This window comes from Canis lupus, chromosome X, assembly GCF_048164855.1.
Source record: "Canis lupus baileyi chromosome X, mCanLup2.hap1, whole genome shotgun sequence".
In the NCBI taxonomy this organism is placed as follows: domain Eukaryota; kingdom Metazoa; phylum Chordata; class Mammalia; order Carnivora; family Canidae; genus Canis; species Canis lupus.
Window position 1 is genome coordinate 102,053,011 of NC_132876.1, and position 24,821 is coordinate 102,077,831.

At 40.9% G+C, this 24,821-nt stretch overlaps 2 protein-coding genes across 7 annotated transcripts in view; both read right to left on the reverse strand.

Annotated features, from left to right (window-relative positions):
• Nucleotides 1-12,448: 12,448 nt before the first annotated feature.
• LOC140627542 (melanoma-associated antigen B10) lies at nt 12,449-14,477 on the reverse strand. The gene is made up of 2 exons (XM_072815926.1): nt 14,338-14,477; nt 12,449-13,650 (listed from the first exon to the last, which is right to left on the reverse strand). Exon 2 carries the CDS (start codon nt 13,596-13,598, stop codon nt 12,462-12,464), a length of 1,137 nt encoding a protein of 378 aa, XP_072672027.1. The 5' UTR covers nt 13,599-13,650; nt 14,338-14,477; the 3' UTR covers nt 12,449-12,461.
• An 8,495-nt stretch (nt 14,478-22,972) lies between these two features.
• Nucleotides 22,973-24,821, reverse strand: part of LOC140628832 (melanoma-associated antigen B10-like) — a 46,265-nt gene continuing 44,416 nt past the window's right edge. For 4 of the 6 annotated variants that reach the window (XM_072818371.1, XM_072818370.1, XM_072818369.1 and 1 more), the window contains exon 2: nt 22,973-24,797. In XM_072818371.1, coding sequence (XP_072674472.1) covers nt 23,693-24,736 — 1,044 coding nt within the window. In that variant the 5' untranslated portion in view covers nt 24,737-24,797 and the 3' untranslated portion in view covers nt 22,973-23,692. The remainder of the gene's footprint in view (nt 24,798-24,821) is intronic. The other 2 variants (XM_072818372.1, XM_072818373.1) reach the window with 1 other exon arrangement.

Below are 24,821 nucleotides of genomic sequence, written 5' to 3' on the forward strand. Positions count from 1 at the left end.
AGAATAATAGCAAATAGAATCCAACAGTATGTAAAAGGAATAATACAGCATTTTTTAAAAAGATTTTATTTATTTATTTATTCATGAGAGACACAGAGAGAGAGAGGCAGAGACATAGGCAGAGGGCAAAGCAGGTTCCATGCGGGGAGCCCGATGTGAGACTGGATCTCGGGTCTCCAGGATCACCCCTGGGCTGAAGGTGGCACCAAACGGCTGAGCCACCCGGGCTTCCCAGGAATAATACAGCATTAACAAGTGGGGTTCATTTCCAAAATTTAAGCCTAATTCAACATTTGTAAATCAATTAGTGTTTTTCATCATATGACAGACTGAATGAGAAGATAAATGTAATCATATCAGTAGATGTAGAAAAATAATTTGAAATTTTTAATACCCGTTTATGATAAAAACTTTAAAAATTAGGATTAGAAGGGAACTTTCTTAACCTGATAAAGGGTATATAAAAAACGTACAGCTATCATTGTACCTAATGATCAGCAAGTGAATGCTTTCACCCTAAGATTGGAAATGAAACAAGGATGTCTCCTCTTTAATCCTATTCAGTATCATAATGCAAGTCATATTTAGTGCAAGACAAGCAATAACAAATAAATAAAATAGAAATTTTAATTTTTGTAAAAGAAATGGTTGTCTATGAAAAAATCTCCAAGAATCTACAAAGAAGACCTCCTGGAACTAAAAACCGATTATAATTGCTTTACTATATACCAGCAAAAAACAACTGAAGTTAGATATTTTAAAAGGTAAAAACATTTACAGTTGCACAAAAAATGAAATGCTTAGATAAATCTAACAAATACATATCAGATTTGCAGAAAACTATAAAACACTTATCAAACAGTATCTAAATGAATGGAGAAATTATTCCCTGTTCATGAATTGGTAGGCTCACTTTTACTAAGATATCAGTTATTTCTAATTTGATCTCTAGATTTAGTGCAATCTCAATTGAAATCTCAGCAACTTTTTTTCTTAGTAACTTTTTGTGGATATCAACAAACTGATTATAACACTTATATGGAGTGGCAAAGGTCCTAGAATAGTCAACACTATATTGAAAGAGAAGAATGAAGTTTGAAGATTCACACTACCCTATTTCAAGGCTCAATATAAAGCTAGTAATCAAGACAATATAGTGTTGGTGAAAGAATAAACAAATAGATTATTGGAATGAAGAATTGAGAGCCTCAAAATAGACCCACACAAATATAGTCAACTAACTTTTGACAAAGGTGCAAGGGCAAATAAATGAAAAACAATATATACGTATATATTGTATTGGAAAATAATACACAACCCTATTTCTAAAGTGTGGAAAAGACCTGAACAATTGAACATCCATATGGGGAAAAATGAACTTAGATACTAAGACACAAACCTCACACCTTACACAAAAATTCACTCAAAATAAACTATAGATCCAAATGTAAAATACAAAACTATACAACCTTCTAGATGAAAACTATGCAACTTTCTAGATGAAAATCTGTTACTTTGGGTGTGATGATGAGGTTTAGACACAGTGCCAAAAGCACAATCGATAAAAGAAAAATGATAGGTTGGACTTCATTAGAAAGTTTTGCTCTGTGAAAAACACTCTTAAGAGAATGAAAAAATAAGCTGTGATCACATATCTAATAAATGATTTGTATCTGAATGTACAAAGAAATCTTAAGCTCAACTATAATAAAACAAGTAATCAGTAGTGGTTTGAATAGTGTCTCTAAAAAGATATGTCCATTTCCTAATCTCTGGAACCTGCGAATGTGATCGTATTTGGGAAAAAAATCTTTACAGATGTAATTAAATTGAGGATCTCAATATGTGATCATCCCGAATTTATCTTTCTCAGCAAGAACTGAGACAAAAACCATTCAGAGAGAAAGGCCATGTTAAGACCGAAGTGGAGGCAAAGATTGAAGCTATGCATTTACAATCCAAGGAACACCAAGAATTGCTGGATAGCTACCAGAAGGTAGGAGAAAGGCATGGAATATGAGCCTCTAGAAGGAACAAACCCTTCTGACAGCTTGACTTCAGACTCTGGCCTCCCTCCATAACTTTAAGGGAATAAATATTTTTTCTTGTAAGCCACTGTTAGTGTTTATTACAATTGCCCTCGGAAAATAATACACAACCCTATTTCTAGAGTGTGGAAAAGACCTGAACAAAAATGTATCAAGGAAGACATAGAGATGACAAAGAAGCATATGAAAGGATGCACATAATTTAACATTAAGGAAATGCAAGGTAAAATAGCAATCGGTTACAAGTACACACCTTTAGAAAGGCTCAAATATCAATTACTAGCAAGAATGCAATTGGAAAAAAAAGGGGGGTCGGGAAAAAAAAAACAAAAGAATGCAATTGGATCTCTCATACATTGATGTTGAAAATGGAAAATGGTGCAGCCACTTTAGAAACATTTAGCAGTTTTTTATAATGATAAACATAGTCTTGGGGCACCAGGGTGGTGAAGTCGGTTAAATGTCTGACTCTGGGTTTCAGCTCAGGTTGTGATCTCGGGGTCCTGAGAGAGAGTGCCAAGTCCAGCTCCCATGCTTAGCATGGACTCTGCTTGAAATTCTGTCTTCCTCTCCCTCTTCCCTTCTTGCTCATGTGCACATGCACAGTCTCTCTCTCATGAATAAATAAATAAAATATTTTTTAAAAATGAGAGACACACAGAGAGAGGCAGAGACACAGGCAGAGGGAGAAGCAGCCTCCTCTCAAGGAGCCGGATGAGGGACTCGATCTTGGACCACAGGATCATGCCCTGAGCCACTCAGGTGTCCCTAAATAAATCTTTTTTAAAAAGATAAACATAGTTTTTTATATGATCCAGAAATTGCCCTCCTAGATATTTTTCCAACTGATTTGAAAACATCTCAACATAAATAACTGCACATAAATACTTACATCAGCATTATTCATAATCACCAAAAACCAAGCTATCTTTGATAGGTGAGTGAATAAATAATCTGTGGCACATACATACAGTGGAATACTATTAAACAATAAAAAGTAATAATTTATCAATTTATGAGATAACATGGATGAATCTTAAATCCGCATTGCTAAGCAAAAAAAGCCTGTCCACAAATACTGTTTGATTCCATTTATATGACATTATGGAAAAAATACAACTAAAGAGACAAAATAAAAATCAGTAGTTGTTAGGATTTTCTCTGCAGGAGGGAGGGAGTGGTTGAAATATTGAAGCACAGAGGATGTCTTAGGAGGATGAAACTATCCTGTATGATATTTTAATGATGGATACATGACACTATACTTTTTTTTCAAATCTCATAGAACATTAGAGCACGAAGAGTGATCCTTAATGTATGCAAATAAAGATCAGTTCAGAGATCTAAGTATCCCAGGAATGTAAACTGTGACCAAATAATTCTAGCGGTATTACAAATGTGTGAAATAATATCAATGAAGAGGATGAGGGAAGAGAGGTGCTGACCTAAGTAATTTTGAAAATGAGTGGATAATGTATGACTAAAGAAAAAGGAACTGTACATAGATACTGTATTCCAGTTAGTAAAATTGTTTCTCAGAAGGCTATGGGTTAATAATCTGAAATCAATAAACATGTATACTGGGACTGAAAAAATAATTATATGAATGGTGGACTGTTGGAGCCAATTTTCTCAGAGAGGTAAGCAACGGAGGAAGCCTAGAGTGAATAATGTGATACTAGATTAGAGTTTGGAGACATCAATATGACTCCTGTTTAGCTTAATATAGGTACAGATGGACAAATATAAAAATAATTATAAAAATATGTTCATACATGAGCTAGTATACAGACACTTTCCAAGATCTATCTTCTGAGATGGCTTAGAAGGAACAAGATTCTAGTCATAATGGAATAATCTGAGCAGGAAAATAAATAACCTAATACTGGCTTATGATCTAAATATAAAATAAATATCTATGAATCCATGCTGCTATAAATGACTGAATGAATAAATAAATCTGAGATAATAGACAAATTGCATGTATAGAATAATTCCAAATAATTTATGTAGCTACTCTACCCTCAAGGAGATGGAGCACAACTACCCATTCCTTAAGTGTAGGCTGAGCACTGAGACTTTTTTCCAAAGAGTACTGTAATGCAAGGAGGGAGAAAGAGTAACTTTAGAGTAGAGAAACTTGGCAAATTCTACCTGAGTAGCTGATCAAGGTGATAATCATCAGTTAAGTCATGTTTATGGAATGGGCCCTTGATAGAATGTAATGAAAATAGCACCTTACTCCTGAGGCCTTCCTTCCAAGAACCCATAGTGCCAGACTAATAGTGAGAAAAACATCAAACACATCCCACTTGAGGGACAGTACAAAATACCTTCCCAGAACTGTCAAGGTCATAAAAAAAAATAAGGAAAATGACAATCTGTCACCACCTAAAGGAGCCTAGGAAAAATGATGACTAAATGCAATATGATATCATGGATAGGATCTTGGTCCAGAAAAAAAAAAAATTAGGGAAAAAAATAAAGGAAATCTGAATCAAGTATGGACTCCAGTTAATAATAATATGTAGATACTGGTTCATTAGTTGTGACAAATATATCAATGTAAGATATTAACAATAGGGGAGAATGAGTGCCAGGCATAAGGGAACTCTGTACTACCTGCAACTTTTCTGTAAATATAAAACTACTTTTAATTTATAAGTTTGCTTAAAAATAAATGATTTTTCCCTTTTTAAATTTTTTTATTGGAGTTCAATTTGCCAACATATAGCATAACACCCAGTACTCATCCCATCAAGTGCCCCCTTCAGTGCCCATCACTCAGTCACCCCCACCCCCCGCCCACCTCCCTTTCCACCACCGCTTGTTCGTTTCCCAGAGTTAGGAGTCTCTCATGTTCTGTCTTCCTCTCTGATATTTCCCACTCATTTTCTCTCCTTTCCCCTTTATTCCCTTTCACTATTTTTAAAAATAAATGATTTTAAATAAACAGGAACACTTCAGCTTGTGGTACACTTACCAAGTGTTGACCAATGTCCAATTCTCCCATTCAGCCAACCTTCCTGGGGCCTACCTGTACTGACAGCAGAGGGGTGCTCTGTGGAGATTCATCTGTTCTGCTGTGGGTTATTTCTTTAGATTTCACTCAGAGTTCCTGCCTTTACTTCTGTTAGGGCTTGGGCCTCTTCCCTCTGCTTGCCCGAGGTCAATACCATGGTCTAAAACTCTCAGCAGACAGAAATCCACAGGGAGAATTTAGAGGTGCTAAATCAGGTGGTCCCTGCCTGGGTCTACCAGGGCTGAAAACAGAGTTGGTACTCTGTGGGATACCCTTCAATCTGTGGTGGGTGTCCCCTCAAACATCACTCAGGGTCTTTACCTTACCTCCTGGCAGGGCCAGGGCTCCTCTTCCATCTGCTGACCTGACTCCCCTGCACTCATAACAAAGCCTTCACTACTCTGAGACACCAGAGGCAGAGGTAAAGGGAAGCAAATTTCTGAGAACCCTGCATAGGGTCTGCCAGGGCTGACAGCAGGGTTGGGGTTCTAAGCTGGTCCCTCTGTTTTATAGGAGAAAATATCCTCAGTCCTCACTGAGATTTCTAAACTTGATTCCTAGACAGAACTGGGACTCCCCCTTCTGCTGAGCCAAGTTGCTAGCCTTAGATCAAAGCCAAATCCTTACCCTACCCTATGATTCCACCCTTAACCCCAATCTCAAGAGGATGCAGTAAAGCAGTGCCTGTGCTTAACAACTATAACTGGTGCTCCCAAGGCAGGCAGCAGGGGCAAGGCTCTGTGTGAGGCAGTCTGTTCTCTGGTGGGCATTTCCTACAGATTTTCCTCCTGCTCCTCCCCTTTACTTCTCTTCAGGCCTGGGATCCTTCTCTCTGCTGCCTGAGATTGACACTCTGGTCCAATAACATCACCTTTCATTGAAAGGGAATAATATTTACTACAGATCATGTGAAAATATTGAGAATCTTTTATACAAAATCTTTTAATTCTATCAAGCCAGAGTTATTATCATAATGAAGCACTTTAAACACTACATATCACCATCAACTCCATTTAACAAGGAACCACACTATTTGCAATGATTCTCTCCATCCATTCTGTAAAAATGGTTATATACCTGGAGTCAGCCCTCCACCCCAGAAAGTATATGGTGGCAACATACATCAGCAAAAAGAGCCATAGGACATTCCTGCTATGCAGGAAACAAGGCAGGGCAGTCTAAGTTGGGTTAACATCTAGATCATTTTTTTATGATCTAGCCTCAACTTCAGTACTGGAAGGGTGCTATATGCAGAAGAAATAGCCTTCTCCATCAGGCCTCAAGACAGCTCTTAGCCCTGGTACACTGGAAAGAACGTATGGAACCGTGAAAGTAGTGAAGAAATATAGGCTTCACGAAATTCATTAATATCACTGGGTGATGCATGGGAGCTAGCTGTTTGCTGTCTGACAATGGGCAGGGGATATTCTAAGTCAGGGAGGGGTATCAAGTATGCCTCTGGTTCTTTAATCGAGAAGATCTGTCCACTCAGATTGCTGTACAACTTTAGGCTGGTAATAATGATTCATAGACATTCCAAGCTTTTTCCCAGAACTTGTCCAGGACCCTCCAAGATTCCACATGCTCTCTCCTTCTGGTCCTCTATCCATTATATGGAGAGCTCTAAATTCACAACTCAGACTGCCAGCCTTCCTTGGGGTATCTGGGTTTCATTTAGTATGTGATCTTTCTCATGAGCTCTAGAGATTTATTTACCCTCCAGATCTCCTGATATTCTTCACTAGCTGACAGCATCCTGTCTAGACTATTACCTGAGACCTAGTAATTCTGACCAAATCCTTATTTCTTATACTAAATGGAAAAAATCTATTGACATAGCATTTTAAAATACCCACAGTTACCCCAGTAATCAAGATAGCTTGCAAAAATTCATTCTTGCTGTGGATGAGGAATTAATTAATAAAGAATTATTTTTGAACAACATAATTAGAAAACATGTAAATTCCAAATAAGATAACAGTGAGAATATATTTTGACACAAAAGATTGATCAGCATATAAAATTGATCAATTAAAATGCCTGTGAGAGTTTAGGATATTTACATACATGTGAGAACATAAATTGGTACAGCATTGTTGAAACAGAATATTAGCAATACTCATAAAGCTTAGCATTCATCACACTACTTAACTTTAACCCAATGTTCAATTCTATGTCTTTTCTATAAGAAAATATCCATATTTGCCCAAAAATTTGTATTTAATAATGTTAATAATACTTCTGTTAGTTATAATAACAAAGGGAAAACAACTCACGTATCCAACAAGAGGAGACTGATTAAATTAATTATGGCACATCTGCACTTTAGAATTTTTGGAAGTAGTTGAGAGTTAAGTGGATCGATATGTGCTCTCACAGAAAGATCCTGCATTCATTTTATTAGGGAGAAGGGCAAGAGGCAAAACAATATGTACAACATTATCCAAGTATATTTAAAAAACCTTCAAATTGTATTTTTCTAGTACATCCATGTAAGAAAAAGCCCAGACTATATTTTAAAATAATATATACAACATTTTTAAATTGTGGTTACTTCTAAGGAGTGCTGAATTTTGGAGGATGAAATATGGAATGAAATTTTTTTATTTATCCATATTTTTTGAATTTCTTTAGCATCAGGAATATGTGCACTATTATTTTTGTAATTAGTATATTTAAGAAAGGCTAACAATAGAAAAAGTAGATGTGTGTTATTCAGATGAAGTAATTGCTGCCTAATGTAATGGAAGAAACCAGAAATTTCAATGACTTAGCACTACAAAAGTTTATTTCTCATGCACATAAAATCTGACAGGGGTAGGCAATGTCTCTGCTGTCAAGTGATCCCAGATCTGGGCTGCTACTATCATATGATTCCACATCTCAACACAGGCTCTGTGTGTTTGCTGGTCATTGAACAGAAAGCATAGCAGTGGCGTACTGACTTTCAAACACCTTGGTCTGCAGATGACATTGTTTCTGTTCATATGTCAGTGGCGAGGGTAGGCACAAAACCTTTTCTGATACAAGTGCATTTGCCAATATCGTATGTCCCATGCACCCAGGAAGGAGAGCAAAACGCGATGTGGAAGAGCACTTAGAGTCTCTCTATAAAACAGATAAGCAGTAGGTCATCAGTAGAGTGCAACACTTAGAATTTATATGACAAAAGCCCTCTGTCCTTGAAGAAGTTTCTGAGAAGGCCAAACTGCCTTGCAACACTTCAAATCTTTCTAAGAGCCTACTGTGTGACAGGTGTTCAAATACAGGATCACGCTATTTATCTAAAGGACACTGGAAATCTCAGCAGGGAGGCATCATCCTTCTTCACTCTATAGCACCTTCCTATACTGACTGACTGTTTCAATAACCTCCATAGTCTCAATAGACTGAGAATTTTCTTCTTCCTTTTGCTGCATAGCTAAAAACCACAGCTTTTTGAGTTTCTGATTCATACCACTTGACGATGAACATGACTGAACACTTGTACAGGTGTCTTTGGGCACACTGAAAACCAGGAGTTTTCCCTGCAGCAGATACAGACAAGAGTCAGGAAAATGATAGCCAGCTAGTTTTTCTTTTCTTATCAAAGCTGGCAGGTCTGGCAGGGAGGCATTTTCTACCTTGGTGGTAGACTGAATAATTGCTCCACGAAGATACCTGTAGCCTTATCCCTGAAACCTGTGAATTTGTTATGCTACACTTTGCAGAGGTACTAAGGTTATGAAAATGACTAATAAAAAAGGGGTGAGAAGGATGCAGTGTTTTATTGCTGATTCAAAGTAGATGGGCTCAGGACTGGAGAGGGGCCTGGAGAAACTAATGTCAGCTCCAGCTGACAGTCAGCAAAAAAACATGGCCTCAATAGTATTACCACAAAGAACTGGACGTGCCAACAACCTGGATGATCTTGGAAAGAGATACTTCCCAGAACTCATGATGAGAGACCTGCCACCTGAATGCTTGACGTGAGTCTTGTGAAACCCAGAAGAGAGAATTCAACAGAAGCAACTTGGATTTCTCACGTACGGACATGTGAGATAATAAATGTGTGTTGTTGTAATCTGCTAAATGTGTGGTAATTTGTTATGGTGGTTATGGAATAAGTACAATCTCTTGGAAGGACTATAAGGTCTGTTAGAATTCAGCCTGTGCTTATGGTTGCTACACAGTGATTTCCTGGCCTTCCTCACCTACCATGTAGGAGGGAGGCTTTGGTTCTTCACTTAGTTAAGCTCACTCATCAGTTTAAGGATTCAGTGGCCAGTCTCAGATAAGTCACCAGATTTCTCATGCACTTTCTAAAATCTCCTCTCTAATTTCAGGGCTGTCTTTCAAGAATCAGTAGATCCTATGCCAAATAAGATTTTGCTCAGAAGCCAATTTGGAAAAATACTTTGAGAGGTGATAGCATTGCCCAGATCAGATGAGCAAACATCTGAACGTCACTGCCAAAGTAGACAATCACATAGAACAGATTGTTGTTACCAAGGGGTTCCGTGGTCAGGGATGGGACAGACAGGAGGCATTTGCAGTGTATCAGAATGCTCTAAGTTAGGGTAAAGAAAAGTGATTCTGGGCTTTTTTTCCACTGGGAGCAGAGTGCAGTCTTATCAAAGGAAGCAGGGGAGAACTGCACTGCAGGTCAGGATCCAGATTTGGACACCAGGACACACTGGGGAAAACGCAGGGCAATAGTGAAGTAACTGGGAAAGTGCCCGGTCTGGTCCCATGTACTAGCACTGGGCAGAGTCAGCTTTCAAAGAACCTTGTGGGGGTGCCTGGGTGGCTCAGTTGGTTAAGTATCCAACTCTTGATTTCTGCTCAGGTCATAATCTCAGGGTTGTGAGATGGAGCCCTGCATCAGGCTCCATGCTGGAGTTGAAGCTGCTTAAGTCTCTCTCTCTCTTTCCTTCTTTCCCTCTCTAAAACAAACAAACAACAACAACAACAACAAAACAAAAAACCCAAAAACAACAAAAAATAAACTATGGTTAGGGGCGGGTGTACTTCAGGCAAATGCAACCCATAGAGCGTCCCCACCTGATGTTTAATTCTCATTTTGCCTTAATAATACACCTGAATTTAGTGAATTGGCTTCAGCTTCCTTCTTTTTACTTCCTGAGAGACATTGAGGAGAAGTGAGCAGAGAAATGAATTAAGAGATACGAAATCAGCCTCAGGCAGGGAGGAGTGGAACAGTGTGTGTTCTAGACTAATTCAGACCAGGGCTCTAGTCCCAGCACTGTCACTTACAAGCCAGGTGAACTCATGAAAATTGCAGTTATGTAAAGCCTCAGGTTTTTTTTTAAAGATTTATATATTTATTCATTCAGAGAGAGGGAAGAGAGAGGCAGAGACACAGGCAGAGGGAGAAGCAGGCTCCATGCACGGAGCCCGATGCGGGACTCGATCCTGGGTCTCCAGGATCACACCCCAGGCTGCAGGCGGCGCTAAACCGCTGCACCACCGGGGCTGTCCCCTCAGGTTCTTTATGTATGAAGTGGGTTTGATAAGTAGTCCTCTTGTTCTTGGCTTACATATATCTTATACATACAAATGGTAAAATATCTGACTTAAGGAAGACACTGGCACACTTTCTGGCATGTATTAGATTTGTATAAATGCCAGTTATTACCACTACTATTATTTTCACCCTAAAACCTACTATCCTCCATATATATATATATATATATATATTTTAGTCCAGGGAATGCCAGTGAATTTATAACCCTCTAGGACCTGGTGCAAGAAATCAGCCAATATGATGCTCAGCAAGTTAAACTAAGTTACTTGCTATTTAACTTTTTTGAAGATATGTTATTTATTATGGGTGTGGGGAATCTTCCTCACTTTGATGCTCAGAACTCCTGAAATTTGTTTTAAAGTCTATTTCTGGGATCCCTGGGTGGCTCAGAAGTTTGGCGCCTGTCTTCGGCCCAGGGCATGATCCTGGAGACCCGGGATCGAGTCCCACGTCGGGCTCCCTGCATGGAGCCTGCTTCTCCCTCTGCCTGTGTCTCTGCCTCTCTCTGTGTGTCTCTCATGAATAAGTAAATAAAATCTTTTTTAAAAAATAAAGTCTATTTCTATCTCTGCCTTCCACCTGCCCTTCCATCTAAAACACTTTTATTTGCAATTATTTCACCTCCATCACAAATATAGTAGCTTAGATTTTACCAAATTACATTCCAGATAACCTAATTAAAATGCCTTTTTAATGGATGGACTATGCCTCTCTCATCCCAGGGCAAAGATCACCAGCACAGTAACCTATGAGCATCTTACTTCCTGCGAGTATCACAGCCACTCTTTCAGTATGACGTGCACACATCGCATATTTTGTGTATAGTATTTTTCTGTGCTAGGACAAAAGCACAGGACCTCTTCTATTTCCTGCCCCAGGTGATGATTTCTCTTTGGTTTATCTATGATCTTTAAGTACTAAAAACACTTTTCTATTTCAGGCTTCTCCATCTGAGACACATCATCTGAGGATTTGGCCCCTACTCACCACTCAAACAAACTCATCTGACCCACCATGCAGCTTAATTAAAATTACCTCACCCTGAAGGACTTGCAGTTTCCCAAGGTCTCAAACCCCCTTGCCACAGGGCCTTTACACCTGACAGCTCACACCTAAAACCTCTCTATGTGCTCATGCCACCTTTTGATTTGTCCTTGTCATAGAGTGTATCTCACAATATTCCTTACATTGTAGCTTCTCTCTAAGACTTTAAAATTCTATGAGCAGGGGTATTTCTTGTTCCTCTTAGCCTTCCCAGTACTAGCATAGAGCTTTGCAGAGAGTCGATGCTCAATTATTGTTGGAGAAAAAAAAATGAGCCACTGAGAAACAGGTAGAATTTATTATAATATAATTATTTCCCCTACATTCTTGAATAAACTAAGTATATCCAGGTGTGTGTATTATGATATATATATCATATATATGTGTCAAAACACACTAAAAGTGATCAATGAAACCAGGAGTCTATCATCTTTTATCTATTTCTCCATTTCTTGATCCCAATTCTTACACTACTGAGTTTTTTCATACTTCCAAGGAAGTGCCTCATCTACTGCCATGTTATCTTGTTCCAAATTACTTAGTAATACTTAATAAAGTTTTCCAATTTTACAAAACAATAAAACTCTTACTTTTAAGTCTCATTCACAGAAATAAATGAGCAATATCATTCATAAATTTGGGTTATGAAGCTACTTAAATCTTCTATTAAGAGTAACAATATTTAAAAACATTATCCAGGTTACCACATAGAAAGGAAACACAAATATCATTATATAGTGTGTTTTCTCTAGCCCCACCCTGGTCTTCGACTCCTTAAAATATAGACTTCTCTTTTTAACAACAAAGTAAAAAGTTGGGCTCAGACTTTATTAGGGGTGGGAGGAATTGTCTGCGTGGCCTTGGAGCGCACACTGGCTATGGCCCTGGAATGCACATTGGTCATGGCCCTGGAGTGCTCATTGGTTATGCCCTTAGAATGTGCACTGGTCATGGCCCTGGCACGTGCACTGGCCATGGCTGCAGTGTGAGCCCTGGCTGCAGCTCTAGCTTGTGCTCTTTCTTCCTCATCTTGCAAAGCTTCTTCATACCAGGCTGGGAAGGCACTAGGGACGGTATAATGAACCTTGGCTAAAAACTCCAGGACTTTCATCTTGCTGGTTTCGGCATAGGCTCTGGGGCCCCACAGGAACTCATAGCGTGGAGGATCACTGTTGGCCACCTGCCTGTACTCCAGGTACTCTTCTTTCACCAAATCCTCGGTGATGAGCTTCCTGGGCTCCCCAAAAATGAAGTGCTCCATCCCCGCATATAACCCAATCACATTCAATACTTGCCAGACTTGCTCCTCAGCGGCACAGTTGCCCTTTGTGAAGATCACACCCAGAATAGTCATCAACAGGCCAGTCTTGGGAACCCCTTCATCATCACTCAGCATTGCATCATAACTTAGTTCCAATTTGTTCACAAGGACATAGATGTGCCGGTTGGGATCCACTTCCTTCAAGTCAAGGCCAAAAACCAGCTCCAAGTGCTCAGAGGCTCTCTTGAGGATCTCATGAAAGTGATTCCTATACATTTGAATTACATTTCTCAGCATTCCTGCCTTACTAATGAGCTCTTTCATTTGATACTTGTACAGCAGGTAATGCACCAATTTAACTACCTTCTCATCTAGCGGGCCTCTGGGGAACGGCTCAGCGGTGGGCTGAGCCTGGGAGGATCTTGGTCTTTCCTCCACTTGGTTGTCAGCACTTTCATTTGATCTTGTGTGTGAAACAGATGCAGCAGTAGTGCTGGTGGATATGGCTCCCTGAGGACCCTGGGAAACGCTATATGACCCAGCAGCAGGTGAACTCTTGAAACAAAGAGAGGAAGGGGAGTGGAAAACTTCTCCCACTGCTGCAGTGGCCTGAGCACCCACCAGATCCTGCAGCTCTTCTCGAACCTGGCGGCGCTTCTTACAGGCACGGAGCTTACTCTTCTGACCCCGCGGCATGGTGACTTTTGACAAGGGCAGCAGGCAGATGGGCAGACAGATGACTCAGTAACTTGAAAGAGAGAGGAGAAGACCATTTGGCCACTTTAGCAGAGAAATACAACTTTGGCTTTACTGACGGCCAACTCTCCAGATTTCCTTGAGGACACTGCTCTAGGAACCCACAAGGCTCCTATTCTCTGATTGCGTCTGCCCTAAGGATCCTGTGGAAGTAACTAGGGTGTGCCTTAGCTCCTGCCTACAGATCCACCTGGGGCTCACTGCGCTTAGAGCAGTTGCTCGGAGTCAGGGGAGCATTTCAGTTCACATTAAGGATCATCACTTTTGGCAGGACCCAAAGTCCCTATTCTCTACTTTTCTGATGCTGACCCCTCATTTCAAAGCCCTCATCACTCTGAAACCTCAGAGGAGGAACTGAGGGGAACTTCATCTTACCACACCTGTCCAGGAACGCACAGGGAAGAAAGTATAGGCAGAGCTCTGTGTGACCCTTTCCATTCTAGGGTAATTAGAGGTCTCAGTCCTCCCTCAGGGCTCTCACTTTCAGTTTTGATAGGGCTGGGGACTCTTCCCTCTGCTGACCTAAGACCCTCAGAGCAAAGCCCCAAAATCCATGAAAGTCCTGAGGCCTCAGTCTAACATATCTGCTCCAGGTACCCTCGAGGCATGGATAGGATTCTCTGGGACCTTCACTGTTATGAAGTGGGTGATCTCCTCAGTCCCCACTCAGGATCCTTACATTGACTACTGGAAAACTCTGGGTTCCATCCTTTTAATGACAATGAGGCTGCTGTCTCAGACAAGACTTCATCTTCCTGTGACTTCCCTGAAGATAATGTGAGGGACTGCCTCAGCCACACATCCTTACCCAATGCCTCCCAGGGCTGACAACAGTGGGGGGCCTTTGTGAGGCACCCTTTGTTGGGAGTGAATGTTTCCCTGAGACCTCATTCAGTGTCCTCACTATATGGTGGCAAGGCCTGGGAGCCCCTCTGTCCCCTAACAACCATCCTCCTCCCATTGTCAAGTATCCACTGCCCCTGAGACATCAGATACAGAAGTCAGGATGCCTTACATTAATCCAATTTAACCTGCAGCCTCTGAGACAGAAAGTATGGGCGGGGCACTGCAAGGCCCCCTATGTGCTGGAGTAGGGTGCCGTCAGACATCACTCAAGAGTTCTCACCTTTACTCCCTTTGCCGCCTACAACCAGTCCCTCTGCTGGTATGAAGTTAACACCCTGTTTCAATGACTTCATCCCCTCCTTCCCCTCAGGGAACTTTAGAAGGTAGTCTGACTTCCATATGTCAGACATTTCCTGTCTAGGTTCCTTGGAGAATGATAGCCAGGGTAGAACTGACTGGAAACTCCTCTAATCTGGATTAGATGGTCCTCTCACACCTAACTCATTTTTTTAAAGATTTTATTTATTTATTCATGATAGACAGAGAGAGAGAAAGAGAGAGAGAGAGAGAGAGAGAGAGAGAGAGGCAGGCAGAGGGAGAAGCAGACTCCATGCGGGGAGCCTGATGTGGGACTCGATCCCAGGACTCCAGGATCACACCCCGGGCCAAAGGCAGGCACCAAACAGCTGAGCCACCTAGGGATCCCCATAACTCTGGGTTTTTACCTTAATTCCAGGCAGGGCCTGGAGCTTGACTTTCCTGATGCTGCCCCACTAATGCCAAAGCTATTGCTTCCCTCAGACACCAGAGACAGAAGTCAGGGTGCATACCAAGTGGGGCCTCCAAGGACTGACATTGGTGGTGGGGGGTGCTCTGTGAGGCCCCCTATGTTCTGCAGTGGGTGGTTGCCCCACATCTCAAAGTCCTTGCCTTTCTTCCCATTAGGACCTGGTACCCATTCTTCTGCTGGTCTGAAGCTGACAACCTCACCCCCATTAGTCCCCTTGGGAAATTTAGAAGTTTCTCAGAGTTCACTACATCAGATTCCTGCTTGGGTTCTATCATGGCTGATAATAGGGGCGGTACTCTCCAGAACTTCTCCAGTCTGGGATGGATAGTAACATCACACCTAACTCGGGATCTTTACCTTAACTCCAAGCAGAGCCCAGAGCTCCTCCCTCAGTTTATGTGATGCCACTTCCCTCAGAGCAATGCCTTCACTTCCCTGAGACCCCAAAGCAGCTGTCAGTGTACCACTTCTGGGCAACTTTGCCTGGGTTCTCCCAGAGCTGACAAAGGGATGGGATTCTGTGGGGTTGACATTGTTCTGTGCATGGGGGATTCCCTTGGAACTGACATAGGGTTTTTAATTTTTTAAATTAATTATTATTACTTCTGGCTGATCCCAGGTATCCTCCCCAGATTAGCTCTAAACCTCCAGTTTCTAGAGGGTGAAGTGAAAGGGTTCCAGAGCCTCATCGCAAGCATACCAGGGCCGCCCAGAGCTGAGAACAGAAAGAGGCCACTGTGGTGCCCATCTGCTGGGGTGGGGAGGTCCCAGAGAAATCAGATGGAGTCCTCACCTTTACTTCTGTTAGTGCCTGGGATTTCATTCTCTGTAGCCCTGAGGGCACAACCGGGTCCAAATGCCCTCAACTTCCTGAGACCCCAGTGGGGAAATTCAGAGGGCACTATTTAGGCAATCCCTGCACAGAGCTTGCTAGCATTAAAAGCAGGAGTGAGCCTCTGTGGGGTCTTCTGTCTTCTGGGGTGGGGATTCTGTCTTAATCAGGGACCTTGTATAAACTCCAAGCAGAGAGTGGATTCTTCTGCTAACCTGACACTGCCCACCTCAGATCAAGGTATTCATTTTCCTAAGACACTAGAGACAGAATTCTGGGGAAGCCATTCCCAGCCACCCACAGCAATAGGGCTCTGTCTGGTGGCACCTTCTATTCTAGGATGGGTGTTTCCCTCTGATTTCATTCAGATCCTCAATTTTTCTTCTTTTTCTTCTTTCATTTTTTTATTTAAATTCTAGTTAGTTAACATATAATGTAATATTGGTTTCAGGAGTAGAATTTAGTGATTCATCACTTACATATAACACTCCGTGCTCATCCCAAGTGCCCTCCTTAATACCCATTATCCATTTAGCCCACCCCCCACCCACCTCTTTCCATCAACCCTCAGTTCTCTATCATTAAGAGTCTCTTATGGTTGGCCTCCCTCTCTGTTTTTATCTTATTTTACTTTTCCTTCCCTTCCCTTAGGTTCATCTGTTTTGTTTCTTAAAATTGCGCATATAAGTGAAATCATATGGTATTTGTCTTTGACTGAGACAAAAAGATAACATAATGCATAATGCACTCTACCTCCATCCACATCGTTGCAAATGGCAAGATTTCATATTTTTAATGGCTGAATAATATTCCATTTTATATATACATAAATATATACATATATACACACATTTATTTTTATATACATATATACACATATATTATATATATATAATATATATATCCCCCACATAAAAAATATATATATATCCCCCACATCTTCCTTATCCATTCACCAATTGATGGGTATTTGGACTCTCTTCATAATTTGGCTAGTGTTGATAATGCTGCAATAAACATCAGGGTACATGTACCCCTTTGAATCTGTATTTTTGGCTCCTTTGGGTAAATACCTAGTAGTATACTTGCTGGATCATAGAATAGTTCTATTTTCAACTTTTTGAGAAACCTCCATACACTTTCCTGGAGTCCCACCTTTACTTCTATTAGGGTCTGGGATTCCTCTATCTGCTGAATTCAGTTTGACAGGCTGATCCACTGTCCTCACTTCAAAATTTTAGATTTTACTATATTTACTACAGATCATGTGATGCTTTTTAGAATGGCTAACACAGACTCTATTTTTTTACTTTAATCCAATTGGAGTCATTACAACAAAAAATATAGCTTTGGACTCCACATATATCTGCCACTCTGTCAGTTTAATAAGCAACTACACCAACTACAGTTGTTTTCCATCCACCCTGTAAATGTTTGTATCATAGGCCCACCACCTACGCCAGTCAGTATCTGGTAGCAACATAGACCACCAAATGCAGTCAGATTACATCTGCCCTCTGGTGTGCAAAGAAGTCAGGAACCATGGGAGGTAATCAGAGCTGGGGATAACACCTGATTGTTTTCAAGACATGTCTACCCTTTATTCCCAGAGTCACTGGGGTATTAGCCTCAACAAATTCCCCCTCCAGTTTCCCCCTCCTTGCAGCTCCACACCCCCTTCCAGCCCTCTTTGGTAATCCTTGCCCTATTTTAAACATTCTGAATCATCAGTCAAGCCCACCTGCTTGCAGAGCCTCAATCTCAGTGGCAGGAGGGCCACATAATAGGGGAAGAAAAAGCCTTCTCCATCAGGCATTAAGACTACTCATAGCTCTGGTCACTGGCAAGGATGCATGGCATGATTAGAGTAGTGAAGAGATGTAGCTCTCCTAGATTCCATCAGTAACCATTACTTGGTGGGTGCCACAGCGGGGAACAGCTATCTATACTCTGACAGTGGTCAGGGGGTATTCTTGGGTGGGGGTCAGGTATCAGGCATGCCTCTGGTCCTTTCATCCAGCAGATCTACCCACTCATATCACTCTACAACTTCAGGATGGCAGTGATGATTCAGAGATTCCCTAGCCTATCTATGTAAGCTGTCTGGTACCTTGCACCAGATTCTCTAAGTTCTCTCCTTCTGGCACTTGTTCTGTGTTTTTGCTGAAGCCTGCATTCAGGTCCCTGACTGCCAGCTGCCCTGGGCTCTCTGGACTTGTGTTAGTATGTGATTGCTCTCATGATTCTGGAAATTGCTCTACTTCCTCCACCTCTGGTCCTCCCGATGTTCCTCACTTATTGATGTTTTCCTATCCAGGTCCATTTCCTGGCACCTGGTCATCCTGTTGAATTCTAATGTCTTAAAGTAAAGGGGAAAGTCTTATGGACATAGAATTTTAAACTATGCACCCAAAGGAATTCTAGTACTTAAGATATTGCTGCAGAAATTTTGCTTTATGTGGGTGAATGATTAAATTAATTTTCTACTTAATCTGTTTAGAAAATAGACAAATACAAACTAGCAGAGATATAATATAGTTACAGTAAAAAGTTTGACCAAAATTTGAAAGATTGATAAAATAAAATGCCATTGAGGTCTTAATTTATTCACATCTATAAATATATGAAAAGATAATTTGGTACATTATTGGAACAGAATATCTGCAATATTCATAAAAATGTATTGTCATCAGACTCTTTCCACCTAAATTGCACTTTTCTACATCTCTCCATAATAAAACATCCACATTTGCCTAAGAAATAATGTTCAATGATGTTGATATCAGTTGTCTCAATCATAGCAACACGTGAGAAGCAACTTGTGTGTCTATCAAGAAAAGTGTTTAAATTAATTATGACACATACATACTTTAGAATTCTACAATTAACAGAGTAAGGTGGATCTATTTGTGCTCTCTCGAAAAAAATCCTGCATTTCTTTTATTCAGGGACTAGGGCAAGAGGCAAAATGATATGTACACTCTTACACATGTATTTTTAAAACTCACAGTGTATTTTTCTAACACATGTATGTAAGAATAGGCCTGGAATAAGTCTTAAAATAATACACACAAGATTGTTTAATGTAGTTACCTCTAGGGTGGGATAAAATTTGAAGAAACATAATAAGGAAAAAGAATTGTAATTTATCCCTATTGTTAGAATTTTTGGTAACAAGCATATATGCCCTATTTCCTTTGTAATTGAAATATTTAAATAAGAGAATAGAAGCAGTATCTGTGTATTTTTCAGATAAAGTATATGAGATGTAATGAGAAAAAATCTGATTGATAATGGCTTAACGTAACAAAATTTTATTTTTTATGTTCCTAAAAGCTGATGGACATTGGCAGAGTGTCTCCATTGTCAGGTGACCCTGGGATCCAGGGTGCTGCCATCATAAGCTTCCACATCTCAACACAGGCTTTGAATGTTTACTGCTCAATGAAATAAAAAGCATAGAAGTGGCTCGCTAGTTTTCAAATACCTTAGTCTGGAGGTAAGAGGCATGCTTCTGCTCAGGTTTCAGTGTCACATGACCCTCCATAACCACTGGCAGGTAGCCTCCATATGAACCAAGGATAGAGAGCAAGACATGAAGTGACTGATCATCTGCAGACCTTCCCATTAACTGTTACATAATAGGTACTCAGAGAAATTATTATAATTTGTTATGACATTAGCCCTCTGTATTTTCCAAGAAGATCAAATTTCCTTGCAATTCAACAATTGTTTTCTAGTACCCATATGTGACTAGTGTTTTCAAATACAGGATCACACCAGTTTTCTAAAGGACATTGAAAAATCTCAGCAGGGAAGTGTCACCCTTTTTCACTCTAGCACCTTTCTGCTCTGACCTTTTCAATAACCTGTATAATCTCAATATATTGAGAATTCTCTGCTTCCTTTTGCTGCATGAAAAACCTGTAACTCACGAGTCTCTGTTGTCCACCACCTGAAGAACACGGCTGAACACTTGTTCAGGTATCTTTAAGCACATTGAAAAACTAGGATTTTCCTCTGGTGCAGATATAGACAAAAGTCAGGAGTATGTTGGAAAGATTTTTTTTCTTTTCTTATCAAAGCTGGCATGTCTGCCAGGGAGACAAACATTTTCTGCCTTGGTGGTGGACTGAATAATTGTTCCACAAAGATGCCTATACCCTTATCTCTAAAACTTGTCAATATGTTATGTTACATGGTCAAAGGCACTTTGCATATGTAATTAAAATTTTGGAATGGACCTTAAAACAGGGAGATTATTATCTGAGTGGGCCCAATCCGATGACATGAGCCCTTATAAGCAGAGGACTTTCGTTGACTGGAGGCAGAAGAAAGATACAGCAGAATGAGGGTAGGAGAGTTTCCAGAGGAGACTAAGTGCAGTTTCTGAAGCAGGAGCCTATATGCAAAAAGTGGAGAGAGACCTTGAGGAGTGATGGCAGCTCCAGCTGACAGGCAGCAAGGAAATGAGGCCTTATCATCACAAAGCACTGAATTCCTCCTAGAACTGGATTCTGAGAGCAATCTGTGTATGTGTGGAATGAGTTTCTTCTAAGTATCTCTCAAGAACTCAGACTGACAGTTTGATTTGGGCTTTGTGTAACCCTGAACAAAGAAAACTGCACAGCCAACCCATATATATTACCTACAGAAATATGAAATAATACATGTGTGTTGTTATAAGTATCCTGATTTGTAGTAATTTGTTTGTCAGCAGTAGAAAATTACTACACCCTCCTGGAAAGACACCCATGATTTTAGGAATGCAGCCTCTGCCAATGGTTGCTATATAGTGATTTCTTCGGGCTTTCCTCATCTACCACTTAGGAGGGAGGTTCTGGTTCCTGGCCACTTACTTAAGCTCACTTTTCAGTATATTATGAATTCAGTGGTCAGTCTCAATAATTTATCAGATTAAATTCCTTAAGAATCTCATCTGCTTTCTGAAATCTCTTCCCTAACTTCAGGATTATCTTACAAGAATCAGTAGATCCTGTGCCCAATCCTACTGCTCACAAGCTGACTTGGAAAAAACTTTGAGTGCGAAAGAAGCACCCAGAGCAGATGAGCAGTCTAAACTTTACTGTCGAAATAAACAGCCACCTGGATGGGACTGTTCTTATTTCATGGTGGTTCCATGGTCAGGAATAGGACAGACAACCTTCAGTGTTTGGAATGCTCTAAATTAGGGGAAAGGCAGGTGATTCTGGGCTTTCTGTTTCATTGGGAACAGAGTACAGCCTGATGAAAGGAGCTAGACAGCTGGTCAGGATCCAAATTTTGACATGAGGGCATACTAGGAAGACCCAGGGCAAGAGCGATGTAATTCAGAAGTGCTAGAACTGGTCCCAAGTGCTGGGACCTGGGTTGAGTAGCTCTCAAGGAGCTCTGGGGGTAGAAGCAGGAGGAGCCGAGGTTAATTAAGCCCACGGACTATCCTGAAATTGTTTTTAATTATCATTTTCTTTTTTATTTGTTATGCCTGGGCTTAATACGTTGGCAACAGGGTCCTTCATCTCAATTGCCTGAAAGATATTGTGGAGTAGTGAGAATAGAAATTAATTAAGAGAAAAAAAAACTTTTGCTTAATTCAAAAAGACATGGAACAGTGAGGGACTCTAAACGAATTCAGACCAGAAGTCCAGCCCCCACTTCTGACATTTATGAGCCAGATGATGTCCTGGCATGTATATAATGTATAAAAGCACTTGGCACAGTGTCTGGCATGTATTCTTTAATAATTTTCAGTTATTACTATTACTTTTTTGACCCCTGACTCTACTAAAATCTGCTGTTATTTTTTTATCCAAGAGGTATCAGAGAATATGCAGCATTCTATGGGACAGCACAACACATCAGCCAACATCATGCATAGCAAGTAAAGCTAAATTATTTACTCTGCAAGTTTTTAGGATATGCTACTTATTGTGTGTTGAGGGAGTCTTCCCCAGTTAGGTGGAACTTAAAGGTCCTATGTGTCAAGAACCACCTCCCTCCAATTGTCCTTACATCCAAACCACCTCTATTTTTTCATTTATTTCAATTACATTAAAAATATAGCCCTCAAAAAAAAAATAGCCCCCACTTGGGAGTTTGCCAAATTACACACAACTTAATAAAATGAGCTTTAATGTAGTGGGCTGTGTCTCTTCCATACCAGAACAAAAACTGCTAGCATAGTGGCTTCTGAGCATATCCATGTTGTGTATCACTCCTATTTCTCAGAAACTCTGTGGCAATGGCATGCATAAAGCATAGTTTGTGTGCTATGCTCAACTGCACTGGAAAGGAACAGTGGGAAAGAATTCAGGATACCTTCCATTCCTGTCCCAAGTGGAGATTTCTCTCTGATTAATTCATGGTCTTAAAAAGTAATTGCTAGAAACAGTTTTTCATTCCAGGCTTTAGCCTCTCAACTCTGGACACAGCTGCTTTTTTTTTTTTTTTTCCCCCATTAGTGAATTGCCTTTATTGCGATCATGTAATACTTCTGAGGGTCTGGCTCCTGCCCACCACTCCCACAGCTCATCTGATCCACCACCCAGCTTCAGGTAAAACTGACTCACACCAAAGGACTTGCAGTTTTCTAAGGCCCTACACCCATTGGCCTCAGGGCGATAACCCTTGGCTTCTCACGACTGGATCCTTCCATATCCTCTTCTTTTGACTTGTCCTTAGGGCTTAGGGTGTATTCCATCCTCTTTCCTACTTAACAGCTGTTACTACACTCTAAAATTTTATGGGCACAGTGGGTGGGTCTTGTTTATCCTGACACTCCCAGTACTAGCAGGAACCTCCCAAAGAGCAGATGCTGAAGGAATGTAAGAAATAAATGAGACAATGTTCAAGAGGTCTAATTTATTATGCTGCAATTAATTCTACATTCTTGAATAAGTGAAGCACATCTAAGCATATATATTTATCTCTTAATTTTACAGAACAGACCAAATAGTGATAAAGGAATGCAAGAATGTATCATCTTTCACTTTATTCTCTATTTCTTGTTCCCTGAATTTTACTGCTGAGTTCATTCACATTTCCAAGGGAATGCCTAATCCACTACTACTTTATCTTATTCCAAAGTAACTAAATAAAATGGGAAATTTCCCAGTTTGTTCTATAAAATAGTAAAACTCTCTTAAAATTCATAAACATCAATAAATGTGTGATTTACATCATCTACAAACTCAGATTCTGAAGCTAGTTAAACCTTCTATTAAAAGGAGCAACACTGAGGAGCCTGGGTGGCACAGTCAGTGAAATATCTGACTCGATTTTGGCTCAGGTTCACGGTTTTGAAGGCAAGCCCCACATTGGGCTCTGCCCTAGGCACAGAGCCTGTTTAAGATTCTCTCTCTCCCTCTGCCCTTTCCTGCTATGCTCACACACTCTCTCTCTAATAAAAGAAAAAAAAATCAACATTTAAATAAATATTCAGATTACTACACAGAACAGGAAAACAAACATGTTATGTACTCTAGTCTCCAGCTCCACCCCTGACCTTCCACTAATGAGAACATTAGTTGTTCTCTTCAAACACATAGTAATAACCTTCCTCATCTTTTACTTGGGGCAGGAGAAGCTGCTGGCCATGGCCTTGCCACGTGCACTGGCCACAGCAGCAGTGCAAGCCTTGGCTACAACTCTGGCTCGGGCTCGCTCTTCTTCATCTTTCAGAGCCTCTTCATACCAGACTGGGAAGGCAGTGGGGACTGTATCGTGGATCTTGGCCACAAACTCTAGGACTTTCATCTTGCTGGTCTCAGCATAAGCTCTGGGGCCCCAGAGGAACTCATAGCGTGGAGGATCACTATTGGCCACCTGCCGGTACTCCAGGTACTCTTCTTTCACCCAATCATTGGTGATGAGCTTCCTGGGCTCCCCATAGATGAAGTTCTTAATTCCATCATATAACCCCATCATATTCAGCACTTCCCAGACTTGCTCCTCAGTGGCACAGTTGCCCTTTGTGAAGATCACGCCCAGGACAGTCATCAACAGGCCAGTCTTGGGCACACCTGAATTATAATTTACTTTATCATCACAGCTGGATTCTAATTTGTTGACAAGGACATAGGTATTCCTGTTGGGATCCACTTCCTTCACATCAAGGCCGAAAACCAGCTCCAAGTGCTCAGAGGCTTTCCTGAGGATCTCGTGGAATTGATTCTTGTACATCTGGATTACATTTCTCAACATATCTGCCTTGGTAATGGGCTCTTTCATTTGATACTTGTACAGCAGGTAGTACACCAACATAGCAACCTTCTTGTCTACCGGGCCTTTGCGCCATTGCTCAGTGGTATCCTTGGCCTGTGAGGCATTTGGCTTTTCCTCCATTTGATTGCTGGCACCTTCATTAAATTTTGTATTTGGAGCAGCTGCAGCAGCAGTAGTGCTGGTAGAGACTTTCCCAGTAACTTGAGGATTTCCTGGTGTTTCAGTGGCAGGTGAGCTCTGGGGAGCATCTTCAACATGAGATGGGGAAGGGTGGGACTCTTCCTCCTCTGGTACAGTGGCCTGAGCAGCTACCAGATGCCCTGGCCCTTCTCGAGCCTGGCGGCGTTTTTCACGGGCACGAAGCTTACTCTTCTGGCCCCGAGGCATGATGATTCTGGTTAGGGATAGCAGGCACAAGTGTGGAAAAGAGGATAGATGATTCAGTGACCTGGAGGAAAGGGGATGAAATGGC